The sequence below is a fragment of the Lithobates pipiens genome, unplaced genomic scaffold, assembly GCF_037356315.1.
Source record: "Lithobates pipiens isolate NorthernLeopardFrog02 unplaced genomic scaffold, aLitPip1_a1.2 Scaffold_1, whole genome shotgun sequence".
NCBI lineage: Eukaryota > Metazoa > Chordata > Amphibia > Anura > Ranidae > Lithobates > Lithobates pipiens.
This window is the reverse complement of record NW_027507685.1, coordinates 193935336-193954821: the sequence shown is the minus strand read 5'-3', so window position 1 is coordinate 193954821 and position 19486 is coordinate 193935336. Positions and strand designations below refer to the sequence as shown.

Below are 19486 nucleotides of genomic sequence, written 5' to 3'. Positions count from 1 at the left end.
ATACACCCTGACCAAACAGGATTTATCCCCGGTAGATCAACGAGCATGAATATTAGAAGACTATATCTTAACTTACAGATTCCAACGGTAAACGTGGGTAAAAGAGCAATTATGGCTTTGGATGTAGTCAAAGCCTTTGACAGTCTAGAATGGAGATACATCTGGCGGGTTCTGAAAGAATTTGGCTTTGGCTCTTCATTTATTGAGTGGATAAAAACTCTGTATAATGGCCCTAGTGCTAGAATTAGGGTTAACAACGAGTACTCAGATAAGATATTATTAGAAAGAGGGACAAGACAGGGGTGCCCTTTGTCACCCCTGATCTTTGCCCTCGCTATGGAACCATTAGCCATTGCAATAAGATCTAACGTTGATATAGAAGGCTTCCAAAGAAGGTCGAGGGAAGAAAAGATCGCGCTATATGCCGATGATATACTCCTCTACCTGGGGGACTCAGAGAAGTCCACCAGGCAGGGGATGAAAGTCCTTGGGGAGTTTAGCAGTTTCTCGGGATTAACAATAAACTGGGAAAAATCAGCTCTGATGCCGGTAGATACATTGGAGAGTCAAAATATATTGGCAATCCCACAGTTAGAAGTGGTGGAGAAAATTAAAATATTTAGGAATATACATACAAAGAGATGTAAAAAGGTATACAAGTGATAACGTTGCCCCTTTATTAGTTAAATTTAAAAATAAAATAGAAATCTGGAAGAAACTCCCACTATCAGTTGCAGGGAGATGTAATCTCATCAAAATGCTATGGATGCCACAGTTACTGTATCTGTTGCATAACTCGCCGATATGGATAGATATAAAGTGGTTTAAAAAAATGGAAACATTATTTCGAGAACTCATATGGAGAGGAGGTACCTCAAGAATAGGCTTACAAATTCTGCAATTACCGTCAAGGAAAGGAGGAATGGCCGTACCCCACCCAAGAAGTTATTTCTTAGCTGCACAATTGCAACATTTGGGGATGAGCAATGAGAGTAGCGGAAGTACAAACAGGGAATTAATGATTACTGGGACACCTCATAAAACTATAGTAGAGGCTCTGGAGGCGAACTCATTCCCCCATAGAACATCTACAATAAAACTTGCTCTAAAAGTATGGAAGGCAGTAAAAGCGATAAAGGGTCTGGAAGGAATGACTAAAGAAACCCCACTATGGAACAACCTGAATTTACAGGAAATGGGAATGATAGGAAGGTACAAAGAGTGGGAAAGTAGGGGAATTGATAGGCTGGCCCAGCTGTATGAAGGAAATACAATAAAAACATTTAATACATTAAAAACGGAATTTGATTTACCAAAACAGTCGTTTTATAAATATTTACAAATTAGACACGCATTATCGAAACAATTTGATACACCGGGGCCAGTGTGGAGCAAATCCCCCATTTATAATAGATTAAACTCTGAAGATAGAGCGAGAGGGTTTATAGCAGATATCTATGCACATATATGCGAAGGGAGTATAGAACATCCAGAGAAACTTAAAAGTAGAAGAAAATGGGAGGAGGAAGTAGGAACATTCTCAGATGAGCAGTGGATGAGGATACTTGAGGGGGGGACATTGGATATCTGTTTCACCAGCCCAGAGGGTGTCACATCTGATGCTATTACACAGAGCCTATTATACGCCGAAGAGGCTATATAGGTTTGGGCGAAGGGAGGATGATGGATGCCCGAGATGTCCGGCGACGGGGGATATGACACACATGTTCTGGAGGTGCCCTAAACTGTTTCGCTATTGGTCAGAAGTTATTGCCGATCTGAATGAAACATTTGGAGTGTCGATTCAATGGAATCCCAGAACGTGTGTGTTGGGCCTGAACGAGGGGTTAAGAGGACTAGCTTGTATAAATAAAGCTGTAATGAGATGTATGTTCCAGGCAAGGAAACTGATAGCGCAGAGGTGGCAGGCAGAAAATCCCCCGTCGGTAGCAGATTGGAGGCAACTAATTACTGAGACGGTATGGAAGGAAAAGGTAGTATACGTAAGAAGCGGGAATCTCAGGGAATTTAAAAGAATGTGGAAACCATGGCTAGATAGGCTGGGATACCCAATATAAGGACTTGGAATGAATGGGGACAGGAGAGAGGAAGAAGAGAGAGAGCATTTGGTATAGGTGTTAAGTAGATAGAGGTAATGAGAGTATCACGTTCACAGTATGTGCACGAGGGACCCTTTGTCTTTCCCTGGTATGTATCTGAAGGGGGGGGTGGAGGGGGGAGGGGAAGGGAATTGCTAATTTGGGAAAAAAAATAAAAAAAATTGTGTACTTAATTGTATTTGTTAATGGAAAAAATTTTTTTTTATATGAAAATAAATAAAGATTATGTAAATTAAAAAAAAAAAAAAAAAAAAAATGATTTTGGTGTAAATATTCCTGATTTATACCGCTTTGCCCCTACCCATCCACAGTGTGTGCCCATCAGGGGTGGATGGGTGGTCTGGAGGCATGTTCCATTAAATACACAATTTTTTCTGGTTCTAATGTTGGCTATTTAAGTGAATCTATATTATTATAAGTCTTATTTTCAGATATTATTCCTGTTGAACATACAGTGACTTATATGCTCATTATTTATTATTCAGGTTTTGACTGTTTCCCATGTATAAGCCTACAGATTGTTATGTATTTCTTATGTAAATCTTAATAAAAATATTGAAAAAAAAAAAAAAAGATACTGAGGATAAAGGTGATGGGACTGGCCAAGCATGTCTCCAGACCTAAACCCTATTGAGCATCTGTGGGGCATCCTCAAATGAAAGGTGGAGGAGTGCAATTTCTCTAACATCCACCAGCTCCGTGATGAGGAGTGGAAGAGGACTCCAGTGGCAACCTGTGAAGCTCTGAGGAAATTCATGCCCAAGAGGGTTAAGGCAGTGCTGGAAAATAATGGTGGCCACACAAAATATTTACACTTTGGGCCCAATTTGTACATTTTCACCTGCTCCCCATTCACACCACACCCCAGTCCTTGTAACCCTAACAAGTCACATGACATTGGGGAGGGAAAATGGCTAATTGTGCCCAATTTGGACATTTTCACTTAGGGGTTTGCTCACTTTTGTTGCCAGCAGTTTAGACATTAATGGCTGTGTGTTGTGTTATTTTGAGGGGACAGCAAATGTACACTGTTATACAAGCTGTACACTCACTACTTTACATTGTAGCAAAGTGTCATTTCTTCAGTGTTGTTACATTAAAAGATAGAATAAAATATTTACAAAAATTTGAGCAGTATACTTTTGTGAGAGTGTGTGTGTATATATATATATATATATGTGTGTGTGTGTGTGTGTGTGTGTGTGTGTGTAATATATATATATATATATATATATATATATATATAGCGTTTTATAGTTGCCCCACTTTTGTCCCTGTGCCCCCCCCCCCCCCCCCCCAAATATGAAAGCAGGAGACGGCACTGTGTGGTGCCCAAATATGAATGTTGATATTGCTGTAATTTTTAGGTCTGTGTCAGAATAGTGTTCTTTTAAGTCCTTTGTAAAAGGGTTTATCTTTCATCAGAAAGGAACTCATCTTGCTGTGAAATTGCCTAGCAGCAGCATTGTTTATTACAACAAAATAATTTCAGCGTTTATTAATTTTTAAGTGGATACTTTTTACAATTTAAACTGCAGCAAAGATGGGCCAAACAGCTGGAATGTCTAGCTTAAATATAGTAAGTTATTACAGTGATTTTAACTGGCTTAAGGATAAACTCCAGTCATCTGTAAAAGGCACAATTATTATTACATATATTCGTAAATTTCTTTTTTAATGGAACAAATGTATGTGGTCCAAGCCAAAGTGCTGCGTAAAAAATCTTGGGTATGTTAAAGTATCATTAGCCCTTGTACACACAGTCAGACATTCCGATGGAAAATGTCCGATCGGACCGTGTTGTCGGATAATCCAACTGTGTGTGGGCTCCATTGGACTGTTTTCCGTCGGAATATCCAACGGACAAAATTTTAGAGCTGGGCTATAAAACTTTCCAACAACATGATCCGATCGGACTTTGTCCGATTGTGTGTAGAGAATTCCGATCGGACAAAGTGCCACGCATGCTCAGATCAAATTCCTAGACCAAAGCTATTGGCTACTAGCTTGAACGTAGTCCCGTCGTAGCGAAATAACGTCATCCCGTTATGTACGATAGGATTTTCCGACAACTTTGTCCGACTGGGTGTATGCAACACAAGTTTTGGACAAAATACAATGGATTTTGTTGTCGGAATGTCCAACCGTGTGTACAAGGGCTTAGACACAGTAGCTCCAGTTTGGCAACACTCCAAAAAACAGAGGAACCCCTTGGTGGTTGGGGGGGCAGCAGGGGCAGAATTGAGAATCCAAGTGTATACAAGCCTCTGAGAGCGCCAAACTACCATCCAAAGTTTAATTTCGCAGCAACAAAAAAAACACAAGAAAGACTGTTTTGGGGGCCAAGCCAGACCAATGTAATTATGCAAAAAAAAGGTTGTTGTGTTTTTTTTTGTTTTTTTATATAATTGAATAGAATAAATAGTTTGAGTGGAATGTATGTAAAACTATAAAAAAAAAAAAAAAAAACTTAAGATCTTGTAATCTGAGTACCAATATTAGATATTTAGGACTTTATTTATATTCTTTAAGAAATGTTACAGAAGTCAGAATTTAGCTTACTAAATTATACATGTATACCAGAGATTGTTATTACTTCTTGCTGTAATTACTTTACCTAAGGCAAGTAAGAAAATGCTAATAACAAGACCTTATTACAGAAGCTGAGAATCATTAGATCTCCGGACTAGGGCGAGACTAGTATAATGATCTATCCTAAAGTACCCCCATCTAGATGTCATTTTTGGATTATCCAGTCCCTCTCCTCTGTATATGTATTCCCTCAGTTTATTTTATTTTTTGTTACTTGTGGACCCCCTCCAAATGATGGAGTTCAAGTGTTACCAGTAAAGGGCATTGTTAATGCTACTGCATACGAGACGTTTTTGACGATTGTACGCTTAACATTTTGATAACAGTTTAGTAAAGACTTTTCTGTTCCAGAAGGCCTGTGCCCCTGTGTACAAAGCCAGCTCCGTAAAGATATGGTTTGAGTTTGGTGTGGAGGAACTCAAGTAGTCTGGCAAGAGCCCTTACCTCAACCCTAGTGAACACCTTTGGGATGAATTGAAAACAACGGTTGTGAGAGGTCGTCTCGTTCAACATCCTGATCTCACAAATGTGCAAACCTTCCCACATAATCCTTTAAAAAAAACCTTCCCAGTAGAGCAGAGGCTATAATAGCCACAAAGAGCAACCGACTCCATATTAATGACCATGGTTTTGGAATAGGATGGCCAACAAGCTCATATAGATTGGATGGACAGGTGCCCAACAAGGCTCAATTAGATGTAATATTCAGGTTCCAACAAGCTCCTGTAAATGATGGACAAGTGCCCTACAAGCTCATATAGATGTGATGGTCAGTTGTCCAGCATTCTCATATAGATGTGATGGTCAGTTGTCCAGCATTCTCAAATAGGTGTGATGGTCAGGTGTCCAGCATTCTCATATAGATGTGATGGTCAGTTGTCCAGCATTCTCATATAGGTGTGATGGTCAGTTGTCCAGCATTCTCATATAGATGTGATGGTCAGTTGTCCAGCATTCTCAAATAGGTGTGATGGTCAGGTTTCCAGCATTCTCGTATAGATGTGATGGTCAGTTGTCCAGCATTCTCATATAGGTGTGATGGTCAGGTGTCCAACAAGCTCAATTAAATGTAGTAGTCAAGTGATCAACAAGCTCATGTTAATGTGATGGACCGATGCCCAACATTCTCATATAGATGTGATGGTCAGGTGCCCAACAGGGTCCTATAGCTGTGATTAGTCAGCAAGCTTATATAGATGTGATAGCCAGGTGTCCATCATGGTCATACAGATATGGTGGTCAGGTGTCCATCATGTTCATATAAATGTGATGGCGAGGTGTCAACCAACTTCTGGCAATGTGACATACATGCAATCACCCGTGCGTGCCTGCTTTTCAGTCATGCTACTTATAGGTGTAAATCAGATGTTGAGGTAATTTTCAAAGTCATTTTCAATATTTTTACATCTGCAACACAAATTATCCCTGGCTTTCCTGCCATGACGGTCCTTGTTCAGACTCTTGCTGATGTATGGTGACAACCCTGTCCTTGTCTTTCAACCTTGCTCCTACATTGTCTCCCTGTGAAGCAAGAGATTAGATTACAAAGACTGCTGACTGAGAGTCTTAGGTCTGTTTCTCCAATGACCCATTTGTCTTAGCCAGTGTTAGAGGTTGTGTTTTTTTTTTTTTTTTTTTATTACAATAGGGTTAGGGGGCTTGCAAAAAAGCTGACGTTTTTGGCATTAAATTTCTACTTTAAAATACTTTCTGTGATATTGCTTTATGTCTCCAAACTTTGCTCCTGCATTGTCACCCTGCTATACCATCTCCATTCCTGCACAAATATACTTTTAGGAATTTATATAGGATGCCCCTTTAAGCCTTGTGCATAAAACCTAAAATGTCATGCACTGCAGCATATTCACAAAGCAACAACAAATTCTCTGCTGTGGCATTCACTGATATATGTTTTAATAATTCATAACAGACGGAAACTCTCAAAGTTCAGCAGCTGTGTACAGTTTCAGAACCAAGTTATTTTGAAGCACTTTTTGCAGCTGCCACAAGGGGGAGTGTTTGTTAAGGGAACAATGTTTTGTTACGTAAAGTGTTACAAACATGTTAAAAAAAAAAAAAAAAAAAAAGTGATTCAAGTTTATGGAATCCTTTTGTGCATTTTTGTTTCCACTTTTAAAATAATGTTAATTGAAAATGTGTTTTTGCACTTAGCTGTAATGTTGCCTGCATTTGGGTTATGTTTAATAAATCATCTGTATTTGTTGGATAGGAGAAAAACGGAAATTAAAAAACTGGACCTGTTTTTGGATTAAAAAAAATTGGAACTTTTGTGCGTAACCTAATTTTTAGGCGTCCGTTCTTCCACCCACATACGCAGCGTTCCTCGGTCGAAAGAGCATGCGAGATCTCGCTAACACCAAATGATTATTCTTCACATTTGCTTCACAGTTTAAGCACGTACCCAGAACCCCCAAACATTTTATTTATACATATATATATATATATATATATATATATATATATATATATATGTGTGTGTGTGTGTGTGTGTGTGTGTGTGTGTGTGTGTATGTATGTATATATATATATATATATATATATATATATATATATATATATATATATATATATATATATATATATATATATATATATATATATACACACAGAGACCTTGGGGAATAAAATGGCTATCTTTGCCATTCTTCATGTCACATTTTTTGTTTTTGTAAAAAAATATCATGAATAACAAAAAAAACTAGTTAGTCCATTTTTTTTTCTATAATGTGAAAGTTGATGTTACGCCAAGTATATAGAAACCTAAAATGTCGCGCTTTAAAATTGCGTACATTCATAGAATGGCGCCAAACTTCGGTTCTTAAAAATCGCCATAGGTGACGCTTTTAACATTTTTGCTGGTTACCAGTTTGGAGGACCTGCACTAGAATTATTGCTCTCGCTCGAACGTTCGCGCCGATACTTCACATGTGTGATTTGAACGCTGTTTACATTTGTGGGCATGACCTACGTATGCGTTCCTTTCTGCGTACGAAGGCACCTTTTAAATTTTTGTGTTTTTTGGGGGTTGCAGATACTATAACCAACCCCCCCCCCCCCCTGCAGTGCAGCCAGAGGGAGAAAGAGGGTCAGTTAACATGCCCCCCCCCTTCTTTCTCCACTTAATGCAATTGTTCTTCCCCTCCCAATGTTCATTACCTTTCACTGTGCATGTAACTCGCTATCCGACACACCTACAATTGTCAGATGTTAGTGGTGTCAGCATTTTGCTATCCCCAACCAATGAATTTTTAAACTGCTTCTTTTACAGGTTGCCCATGTTTTATGTCCACAAGGTGACAGGGTCACTTTAAATATATTGTTGCAATGATCCTATACAACATGAACCCTAGCACCAATGCCTGCCTACTTTTCTGCTTAGGCCCATTCCTATTGAGGACAATCCCTGTGAGCAGTCTGTATGTTTGTTTTTAAGCTATGATTAATGGTGATGTTTCTTCTAATGATTCACACGGTTGAGGTTATGTAACCATTTCCCCTCTTCACTTCTCTGATGCGTTCTACAAAACCTGTTTGGAATTTTGGAATTTCGTGGGGTTTTTTTTTTTCCATTTTGCTTTGGAAATTTTCAAGGTCTAGCTGGTGGGCCAAGAGCTGTGTTCAGCATATTGACAGAATCGTGAAAGTTGTTCCTAAACTCTGTTTTTGTTTACTGCAGATATTCTGTGGCCCACCTGAAGACAGCGCGGCCCCCCCTGTACCACCTCCCAGGATCACCCCCAGAACCCACAAGCCCATCACTATCTCCAAACGTCCGGTCAGAGGGAGAAACGGTCTTTATCTTGGCCAGAGCGAAGAAGGTAATGTGTAGTAGACTTCTCTGTATACTTTTCCTGTAGAAGGAATGTGTTTTTCAAGGATAAGCATGGTTTCAAGTCAAACGGCGGGCATGAGATTATTAAATCCTGTCATGCAGTTCCTCTGTGGGACACACCCATGGCTTCTTGTTGCTGAGCCTGTTCAGGGTCCATGGAGGATTTTCAGTGGCCCCAATTCTGCGTCTCGTCAGAATGGTAAATGGAGATAGAGCGCACAACCTGCATCAGATTAATCATATCTAAACCCAAACACAAACATGGAATATGTTGTAGCTGAACACTCCTTTTGGTGTGGTGGATGCATTTGTTTTCTTTTTTTAGGCTAAGAACATATTTTTTAGCAAGTATATAAAATGCCTAAATGCCAAAAAAGACTTCCGTCCTTTTGGTAACGGTTTGGGGAAGGCCCTTTCCTGGTCCAGCGTGACTTTGCCCCAACGTACACACCCAGCACCATAAAGACAGGATTTGTCCAGTTTACTTTTGAGCTCAAGTGGCCTTTACAGAGACCTGACCTAAACCCTAGTGAATACCACTGTGTCCAATATCAGTACCTGACCTCACAAATATTCTTTTGGTTGAATAGAGACAGATTTGATGAGTTTCATGTGGGATGTCCTGCACAGAGCCCTGACCTCAACCTCCCTGAACACCTTTGGGAGGAATTGGAATACTGATGACAAGCTAGTTCTTCTCCAACATTAGTGCACGACCTCACATGTGCACATTTTGGAATGGGATATCCAACAAGCTGATATGGGTACGATTGTTGGAAGGTTATGGTTAATGCTGCAGCATCCAAAGACATTTAGGCACTTCCAGACTTACGGGAACATTTGGGGGAAGGTCCTTTTCTGTTCCAGCATGCCTGTGCCCCTGTACACAAGGCTAACTGCATAAAGACATGGTTTGACTAGTTTGGTGTGAAGGCACTTGACTGACCACAACCATATTGAACACCTTTAAGATGAATTTAAAATACTGATTGTGAGACGGGTCTTCTCATCCAAATTCAGTACCTGACCTCACAAATAGGCACAGATTCCCACAGATACCCTCTAAAAAATCTTGTGGAAAGCCTTCCCAGAAGAGTGTAGGTGACGGCCTTTTTCTGTTTCAGCATGACTGTGGTCCTGTGCACAAAGCCAGCTCCATAAAGACATTGTTTAACCAGTTTGTGCAGGTCAGTTGAGTTCCTCTACAACCAAATTCCTGAGGAACTCTAGTTCTGAGGAACTCTAGTCCTGAGTAACGCTAGCCCTGACCTGCAACCAGCCCTGAGGAACGCTAGTCCTGACCTCCAACCAGCCCTGAGGAACGCTAGTCCTGACCTCCAACCAGCCCTGAGGAACGCTAGTCCTGACCTCCAACCAGCCCTGAGGAACGCTAGTCCTGACCTCCAACCAGCCCTGAGGAACGCTAGTCCTGACCTCCAACCAGCCCTGAGGAACGCTAGTCCTGACCTCCAACCAGCCCTGAGGAACGCTAGTCCTGACCTCCAACCAGCCCTGAGGAACGCTAGTCCTGACCTCCAACCAGCCCTGAGGAACGCTAGTCCTGACCTCCAACCAGCCCTGAGGAACGCTAGTCCTGACCTCCAACCAGCCCTGAGGAACGCTAGTCCTGACCTCCAACCAGCCCTGAGGAACGCTAGTCCTGACCTCCAACCAGCCCTGAGGAACGCTAGTCCTGACCTCCAACCAGCCCTGAGGAACGCTAGTCCTGACCTCCAACCAGCCCTGAGGAACGCTAGTCCTGACCTCCAACCAGCCCTGAGGAACGCTAGTCCTGACCTCCAACCAGCCCTGAGGAACGCTAGTCCTGACCTCCAACCAGCCCTGAGGAACGCTAGTCCTGACCTCCAACCAGCCCTGAGGAACGCTAGTCCTGACCTCCAACCAGCCCTGAGGAACGCTAGTCCTGACCTCCAACCAGCCCTGAGGAACGCTAGTCCTGACCTCCAACCAGCCCTGAGGAACGCTAGTCCTGACCTCCAACCAGCCCTGAGGAACGCTAGTCCTGACCTCCAACCAGCCCTGAGGAACGCTAGTCCTGACCTCCAACCAGCCCTGAGGAACGCTAGTCTTGACCTCCAACCAGCCTTGAGGAACTCTAGTCCTGACCTCCAACCAGCCCTGAGGAACACAACAGGTGTGAATTGGAATGCCAAATGTGAGCCAGATCATCTCCTCTAACATTGATACCTGACCTCACAACAGAGCACAAATTCCCACGCACGCTTTAAAATCTTGAGGAAAGCCTTCTCAGAAGAGCAGAGGCTGGTATAATCACACATGAGGAACAACTTAATATTAATGGCCATGGTTTTGAAATGGGATGTCCACCAAACTCATATAGGTGTGATGGTCAAGTATCCCTAAACTTTTAGCCATACAGTGTATTTTAAAGAGACACTGTGGTTTGGATACATGTATCCTAACTACAGTGCGTTATTTTAAATATAAAAGCTCACAGTTTCCTCCTGGCAGGAAATGGTGAGTGATATGTTGCTAGTGCACACCCCCGTGATCACTGTGCTCATGAGGGCTGCTTAAGGGCACCCAGCCTGTGTAAATAAAACAAATTACCAATCTCTGCCTTTTTATAGCTGGCGCCTCTGGTGTGGCATGTGTGTGAAATTTACAGTGTCTGCCAGAAAGGAGGGTGAGGGCTCGATATCATGTTTAGGTAGTAAGGCTTTCCTGTGGTGTACAGAGATGAAATCTGAGTAAAGGGGTCCTGGTGATGGATGAGCATATTATGAAAAGCAGAGTGTGAACAACTGAAGAGAATCTTTATGGTGGCAGTGCTTGTGAGGTTGTAACTGGTGGAACATATGGAATGACTTCATTAAATTACTGTAACTATTAGCAGTTTGTTTAGTAGACGAGCTGGGCACAACACATGGATGTGCAATGAAATTCATACACATTAAGATGCATAGTATATTTCCATGTATCTTTGGTCTGATCACATAACACACAGGGTCCCTTTTATTTCCTCCGGTGTTGGGTGGTCCTTGCTCCTGCAAAACCAAACTTAACATGGTGACATATGACCAAGTGCCATTATCTGCTGTATTGTACTGTGAAGCCAAACCTTTGTGGTGATTCACCTTAAGGGCAAGTCCAAGGCAACCTGGGCCTACAGACAGTGGGTTGAGTGATGCTGCATGTCATTCATTCCAGAAGAGGGCTGTTGATGGAGGTTGTGGACTAAAGCCCTGGAGGGTTAGTATTACCGTGGACACCCCTATTTTAATTTTAACATTTTAAGGGTTAAGGGATAGACATAGATAACAACCTCACAAAGGTTCTGATGCTCTAATTTTTTATATTTTGTCTGAAGTTGTGCTATAACATGACATTTAAAGACTTAAAGGTGTAGTCCACCTTTCACAGCATGTTTCCGTTACTCATATTTTAGAGTGTGACATGTGACCCTCATCCAACCCCCCCCCAGCCCAAGTTTGTATTTAACTTCATCTAAGCGCATCATCCATTTACATGGATCTGTTTATGAAGTTCTGCAAGTCCCATCTGCAACCATGGCAGAGGGACCATTAGCTCTCAAAGGAGTTAAGTCCATTGCTACTTCCTCCATATCCATAACTGAACATCCTTACCTTGGTACAGACTTGGGGCTGAAGCAATTATTATTATTATTTCAAGTACTTGTATGGCGCCGTCAATTTACGCAGCGCTTTTACATATATATTATTCACATCAGTCCCTACCCTCAAGGAGCTTACACTTTAAGGTCCCTAAACTTACATTCACACATATTAATACTAGGACCAATTTAGACAGGATGCAATTAACCTGCTAGCATGTCTGTGGGAGGAAACCAGAGTACCCATGCAGGCACAGGGAGAACATGCAAACTCCAGGCAGATGGTGTCATGGTTGGGGTTCGAACCAATGACCCTTTTTACTGCTAGGCGAAAGTGCTCACCACTTCACCACTGTGCCGCCCAATGTCTACATGCTTCCTCCCACTCCGTAACTGAAGTTTCATACCTTGGTTTGGACTTGGGGCTGAAGGAATTGTCTGCATGAGCCTATGGATTGTACCCGTGATCCAGTGGCGTAACTAGAACCTTCAGGGCCCCGATGCAGGAAACCATGGCGGCCCCCCCCCCCCCCCAACCTCCGGACAGGGCTCTTTTCTCCGAGCCCGATGGTGGAACACCAGGGCCCAGTCCCAAGTGGGTGGCCGCATATAAAGGAACCAATTTAAAAAACATCAATTATAGCCACTGTGCCCATCAAACGCCACCGCTGTGCCCATCAAACGCCACCGCTGTGCCCATCAAACGCCACCGCTGTGCCCATCAAACGCCGCCACTGTGCCCATCAAGCTCTGCCACTACTGTGCCCATCAAATGCTGCCACTGTGAATCCCCACCGCCCGTTCGCTGTCTGCCCCCACTTACCCCGTCTTGGTGGGGCAGCGGGTAACGCCCATGAGTGGGGTCCTCCATGCATCTCCTGCCATCCTCATCTCCTGTCCTCTCCTACTGATAGGCTCGCAATAGCTGTGTCTATAGTTTCAGCCAATCGGGTGATAGGTAACAGACCCGCACTCCTGATTGGTGGAAAGGCGATTCAGTGTTAGGACAGTGAATATTAATTCACTTTTCTAACACACCTGGGTAGACTGTGAGCGTCAAGCATGGCGCTCGCAGTTCACCTATTTTGAAGCCTATTAGAGCCCATGGCTCTAATCAGGTGCTGCAAAAACACCCCCCGCCGCTGTAATTCAGGCACTGGTACCCACTGATAAACACATGCACATTCACATACATACATATGCATACATGCACACTCACATACATGCGCACACACATGCATACATACACATACATATATGCTCACACACGCACATACAAGCATGCTTACACACGCACATACAAGCATACTTACACACGCACATACAAGCATGCTCACACACACACGCACATACAAGCATGCTCACACACACACACACGCACATACAAGCATGCTCACACACACACACACGCACATACAAGCATGCTCACACACACACGCTCACACACACACATACAAGCATGCACACACACAAGCATGCTCACACACACACAACACACATACCAGCATGTACACACACACACACACACACACACACATACAAGCATGCTCACACACACACACATACAAGCATGCTCACACACGCACACATACAAGCATGCTCACACACGCACACATACAAGCATGCTCACACACGCACACATACAACCATGCTCACACACGCACACATACAAGCATGCTCACACACGCACACATACAAGCATGCTCACACACACACACACACACATACAAGCATGCTCACACACACACATACAAGCATGCTCACACACACACACAAGCATGCTCACACACACACACAAGCATGCTCACACAAGCATGCTCACACACACACGCACACGCAAGCATGCTCACACACATGCATGCTCACACACACACGCACACACATGCATGCTCACACACACACGCACACACATGCATGCTCACACACACGCACACACATGCATGCTCACACACACACGCACACACATGCATGCTCACACACACACGCACATACATGCATGCTCACACACACACGCACATACATGCATGCTCACACACACACGCACATACATGCTCACACACGCACATACATGCATGCTCACACACACACACACACATGCACGCACATACATGCATGCTCACGCACATACAAGCATGCTCACACACACGCACATACAAGCATGCTCACACACACGCGCACATACAAGCATGCTCACACACGCACATACAAGCATGCTCACACACACACATGCTCACACACATGCACACACACAAGCATGCTCACACACACACAACACACATACCAGCATGTTCACACACACACACACATACAAGCATGCTCACACACACACACATACAAGCATGCTCACACACACACACACACACATACAAGCATGCTCACACACACACACACACAAGCATGCTCACACACACACGCACACACATGCATGCTCACACACGCACATACATGCATGCTCACACACACACGCACATACATGCATGCTCACACGCACATACATGCATGCTCACACGCACATACATGCATGCTCACACACACACACATACATGCATGCTCACGCACATACATGCATGCTCACGCACATACATGCATGCTCTCTCACACACACACACACACACACACACATACATACATACAAGCATGCTCGCTCACACACACACACACACACACAAACACACACACAAACACAAATATAGTAGCTAGTCTTATTAAAAAAAACGGCAGACATTTACCTTGGCTCTTCCTGCCGGGTACTGCACTGTAGGGGGAGACAAAGAGCACCCACTGGTTAGGGGGAGACAAAGGCTAATGTGAGGAGCTCCCGCACAGTGCCGATTTCAGTTCGGCTGATGATCAGGGAGCTCCTCTCAGCCTCCCCTCCTATGGAAGAGTACAGGGGGCCCTCAAGGGCCCCCTGCAGCAAGGGGCCCGGTCGCCATGGCGATCTTGGCGACCCCTATAATTCCACCACTGCCATGATCAACTGATCATGGTTGGAATGTTTTGCAGGCTGAAATGCGAAAATTAATGCACATTTGTTTTGTCTTTCCAGTATAGGTGCATGATTTATTTTTATTTTTTATCTGGAATATACCTTTTATCTGATGATAAAACATGATCACCAGAGGCTATTTAAATGAAAGCTACATATTTTCAAATGATTTATGAGATGAAAGCTTTTATGAGATTTTAGCGATTGGGTTTACAGCTGCTTTAAAAGTTTCATTCATTAGTTGTCATGATGCAAATCAACAGCCATTAAGGGCTAGGCTTAATTTACCTTAATTTACGAGCGCTAAACACGGCACGGGAATATAGTAGATTTTGTTGGTAGTACATTTATATTCAGTTTCCGAAATACGTAGATGTTACAAAGTACTTTCTGTCCTCTGTTCAGATGACAGCTCTTCTCAGAATGGAATTGGTGTGATCACAAACAGCGAGCACCCGCTCCCTTTGCAGAGGAAGAAGCCGGGCCCCCGGACGGACTCGCAGAGCCCCTCCGAGCAACATTCTGATGTGGATGTGGCCAAGATGGTCTCCATGATGCAAGACAGAGGAGCCAAAACCAATGCCAACCACGTCAATGGAGACCTACCTTTGTACTCCATGCCCAACAAAGTATCTCCTGTGTATTCCAAGCGGCCTTTTGTCCGTCCCAGAGAAGGTGAGACTTGACTCGGGGCTTTTGGAAAATGTCATCCTTATTTGTTCTAATGACCATTGTTACCAGAACAGTTTTTTGGGGAATTAGGAGTTTTAACCAAAACAGGAGTAGAGGGGAGGTCTTCCACTGAGGGCACATTTTTGTGATGGTTATATAAAGCTGGCCATAGACTAGTGGACTTTTTAATGATGATTGTATGAACACTTCCTATGAAAATTCTCAGCAAACTGCTCACTAACAATGCAGCACAAATCCTTCCATTAATACCAACGATGGTCCACTATTCCTCCAACTGACACCAAAGATGGGGCAGAATCCCTTCCATTGACACAAACAATGGGGCACTATTCCTAACACCAAAGATATGTCATTGCTTACTGCCACAGGATGACAGGACATTTTCTATACTCCACTGGCCCTAGTCCAACCTCCTTAAAGTCTGAAGGACATATGGCACCTTTGTTTAGAAAGTTTGGCGACCCCTGGTATAGAGGAATCAAAACTGCTTCAGCCCGGGGGTCTTCCAGGCCACACCCTATTGTGTAGCGCTATCATGTAATGACCAACTTTAGAACGATAACTTGTTCAATGGACATAAATCAGTTTTGTCACACATGAGCAAGTAAAATATTTAACTGGCAAACACATTAACCTTTTAACCACTTGACCACTGGGCACTTAAACACCCTTAATAACCAGACCAATTTTCAGCTTTCGGTGCTCTTATATTTTGAATGACAATTACTCAGTCATGCAACACTGGACCTATATGAAATTTTTGTCCTTTTTTTCACACAAATGGAGCTTTCTTTTGGTGGTATTTAATCACCGCTGGGTTTTTTATTTTTTGTGCTATAAAAGAAAAAATACAAAAAATTCTGTAAAAAAAATATTTTTTCTTTGTTTCTGTTATAAAATTTAGCAGATTAGTAATTTTTTCTTCATACATTTTGGCCAAAATGTATACTACTACATCTCTTTGGTAAAAATAAGTACAAATTGGTGGATATTATTTGGTCTTTGTGAAAGTTATAGAGTCCACAAGCTATGGCGCCAATATCTGAAAATTGATCACACCTGAAGGACTGACGGCCTATTTGAATTCTTGAGACCCTAACATGCCAGAAAAGTACAAATACCCCCCAAATGACCCCTTTTTGGAAAGAAGACATTCCAAGGTATTTAGTAAGAGGCATGATGAGTTTTTTGAAGTTGTCATTTTTTCCCACAATTCTTTGCAAAATCAAGATTTTTTTTACTTTATTTTTTTTTTTTTTCACAAAATTGTCATATTATCAGTTTATTTCTCACACAGCATATGCATACCACAAATTACACCCCAAAACACATTCTGCTATTACTCCCGAGTACGGCGATACTGCATGTGTGAGACTTTTACACAGTGTGGCCACATACAGAGGCCCAACATGCAGGGAGCGCCATCAGGCGTTCTGGAGCACCCAGGACAATTCTGACATTTCTCTCCTACATGTAAAAATCATCATTTGCTAGAAAATTACATAGAATCCCAAAACATTATATATGTTTTTTTAGCAAACACCCTGGAGAATACAATGGTGGTCGTTGCAACTTTTTATCTCGCACGGTATTTGCGCAACAATTTTTCGAATGCTTTTTTTTGGAAAAAAAACAGTTTTGTGCTTAAAAAAAAAAAAAAAAAAAGACACAGTAAAGTTAGCCCAATTTTTGCATAATGTGAAAGATGAAGTTACACCGAGTAAATCGATACCTAACATGTCACTCTTCAAAATTGCACAGGCTCGTGGAATGGCGCCAAACGTCGCTACTTAAAAATCCTCATAGGCGACGATTTAATTTTTTTTTACTGGTTATATGTTTTGAGTTAGAGGAGGTCTAGGGCTAGAATTATTGCTCTTGCTCTAACGTTCGCAGCGATACCTCACATGTGTGGTTTGAACACCGTTTTCATATGTGGGCGGGACTTACGTATGCGTTCGCTTCTGCATGCGAGCACATGGGGACAGGGGCGCTTTAAAAAAAAAAAAAAATGTATTGTTCATTTTACTTTATTTATTTTAGTTTGACATTTTTTTTCCTCAAAAATAAATTTTTTGATCACTTTTATTCCTATTACAAGGAATGTAAACATCCCTTGTAATAGGAATATGGCATGACAGGTCCTCTATACAGTGAGATATGGGGTCAATAAGACCCCGCATCTCACCTCTAAGCTCGGAAGCCTGAAAAAAAAAAAAAAAAGATTCTGGATTTGATCGTATTGGCCAGTCGGTATAAGCACCGGAGGGGGGGGGGGGGCGGTGTCTATGGCTGGGTATTGCAGGGTATCACCGTCTATGGCTGGGTATGGCTGCGTATCTCAGAGTATGGCTGGGTATCTCAGAGTATGTGCGTTGTAGAGTATTGCGTTGCAGAGCATTGCAGGATATTGGAGGGTGTTGCAGAGTGTTGCAGAGTGTTGCAGAGTGTTGCAGAGTGTTGCAGAGTGTTGCAGAGTGTTGCAGAGTGTTGCAGAGTGTTGCAGAGTGTTGCAGAGTGTTGCAGAGTGTTGCAGGGTTAATTTTCGGTGAGCAGCGATGTGGGCACTGCAGATGCAGCCCACATCGCTGCTGACACCGATCTCTTCCCCCTCTCCGCTGTTCCGATCGGTACAGAGAGGGGGAGGGAGGAACCGGCGTCATAACATGACGCCGGTTTGTTTACAAGTGATCACTCAGTCATTTGACGGAGCGATCACGTGGTAAACGGGCGCTATGAGCGGCCGTTTACCGTGATCCGTGTTGCGCCGGGTCCTGTGGACCCGGCGGTCACGGATGCTCTCGAGTGCGCGCCCCAGGGGGGCGCGCGAGAGCAGGATTCTGGGAGGACGTCATATGACTGCCTCCCAGAGTTAAGAAACCGCCCTGTAGCCGTCATTCGGCTATAGGGCGGTTGTTAAGTGGTTAATTTATCATCCAACCTGTTCCTTCAATTTTTTTGGCTCTGAAAAGTCAAACGACTGTTTATTTGTGCCCATTAACTGGCCAAAAAAAACCGAATGATCCAAATGAGAGATTTTCTAACCATTTTTCGTCTAGTATACGGGAACTATTAGTCATGGGCTTATGTGGGTGAGGTGAAACTCTTCGGCAACGTGGCCTGGGAGGAGCCAGCCTAAAGTCATTTTGATTCCTCTATATACTTGGGCTGTTTCTCCTGTGTGTGGAGCTTCCATCTTGCTTTCTCTATGAAAGTGTTTCGATACTTTGATTCCATTTTTTGTAGTGAATGGACCTTCCCATGCAAAAGCCACATTCATTGCTAAAAAAAAAAATTGGTTGAGAAATTCTCAAATCAGATCCTTAGAATCTTCGCATTACTGGGGTTAAAAACGAAGATCGATTTGATCCCTCTGACAATTAGATTAGAAAAATAGAATGAACTTTCTAAAACTGGAAAATTTCTAACAAAATTCTACTTGTGTATGGCCTGTTTAAGAGGTGATTTCCTTCCCTTTAGAGAGATTTCTTTTCACTTCCTGTTGGGTCTTCAGGACATAGTCGAGGAAATTCTCCAAATGGGACCAAGATGGCAAAAAATAAATTATCGGAGGCCTACTCTATCCAACGCTAATTAAAAAAAAAAGTTTTGGTTATAAATAT

At 42.8% G+C, this 19486-nt stretch overlaps 1 protein-coding gene across 2 annotated transcripts in view; it reads left to right on the top strand.

The window, feature by feature from the left end:
• OPHN1 (oligophrenin 1) overlaps positions 1-19486 on the top strand; it is a 201576-nt gene that overhangs the window by 146619 nt on the left and 35471 nt on the right. For both annotated transcript variants that reach the window (XM_077479375.1, XM_077479367.1), the window contains 2 exons: positions 8410-8551; positions 15576-15845. In XM_077479375.1, coding sequence (XP_077335501.1) covers positions 8410-8551; positions 15576-15845 — 412 coding nt within the window. The remainder of the gene's footprint in view (positions 1-8409; positions 8552-15575; positions 15846-19486) is intronic.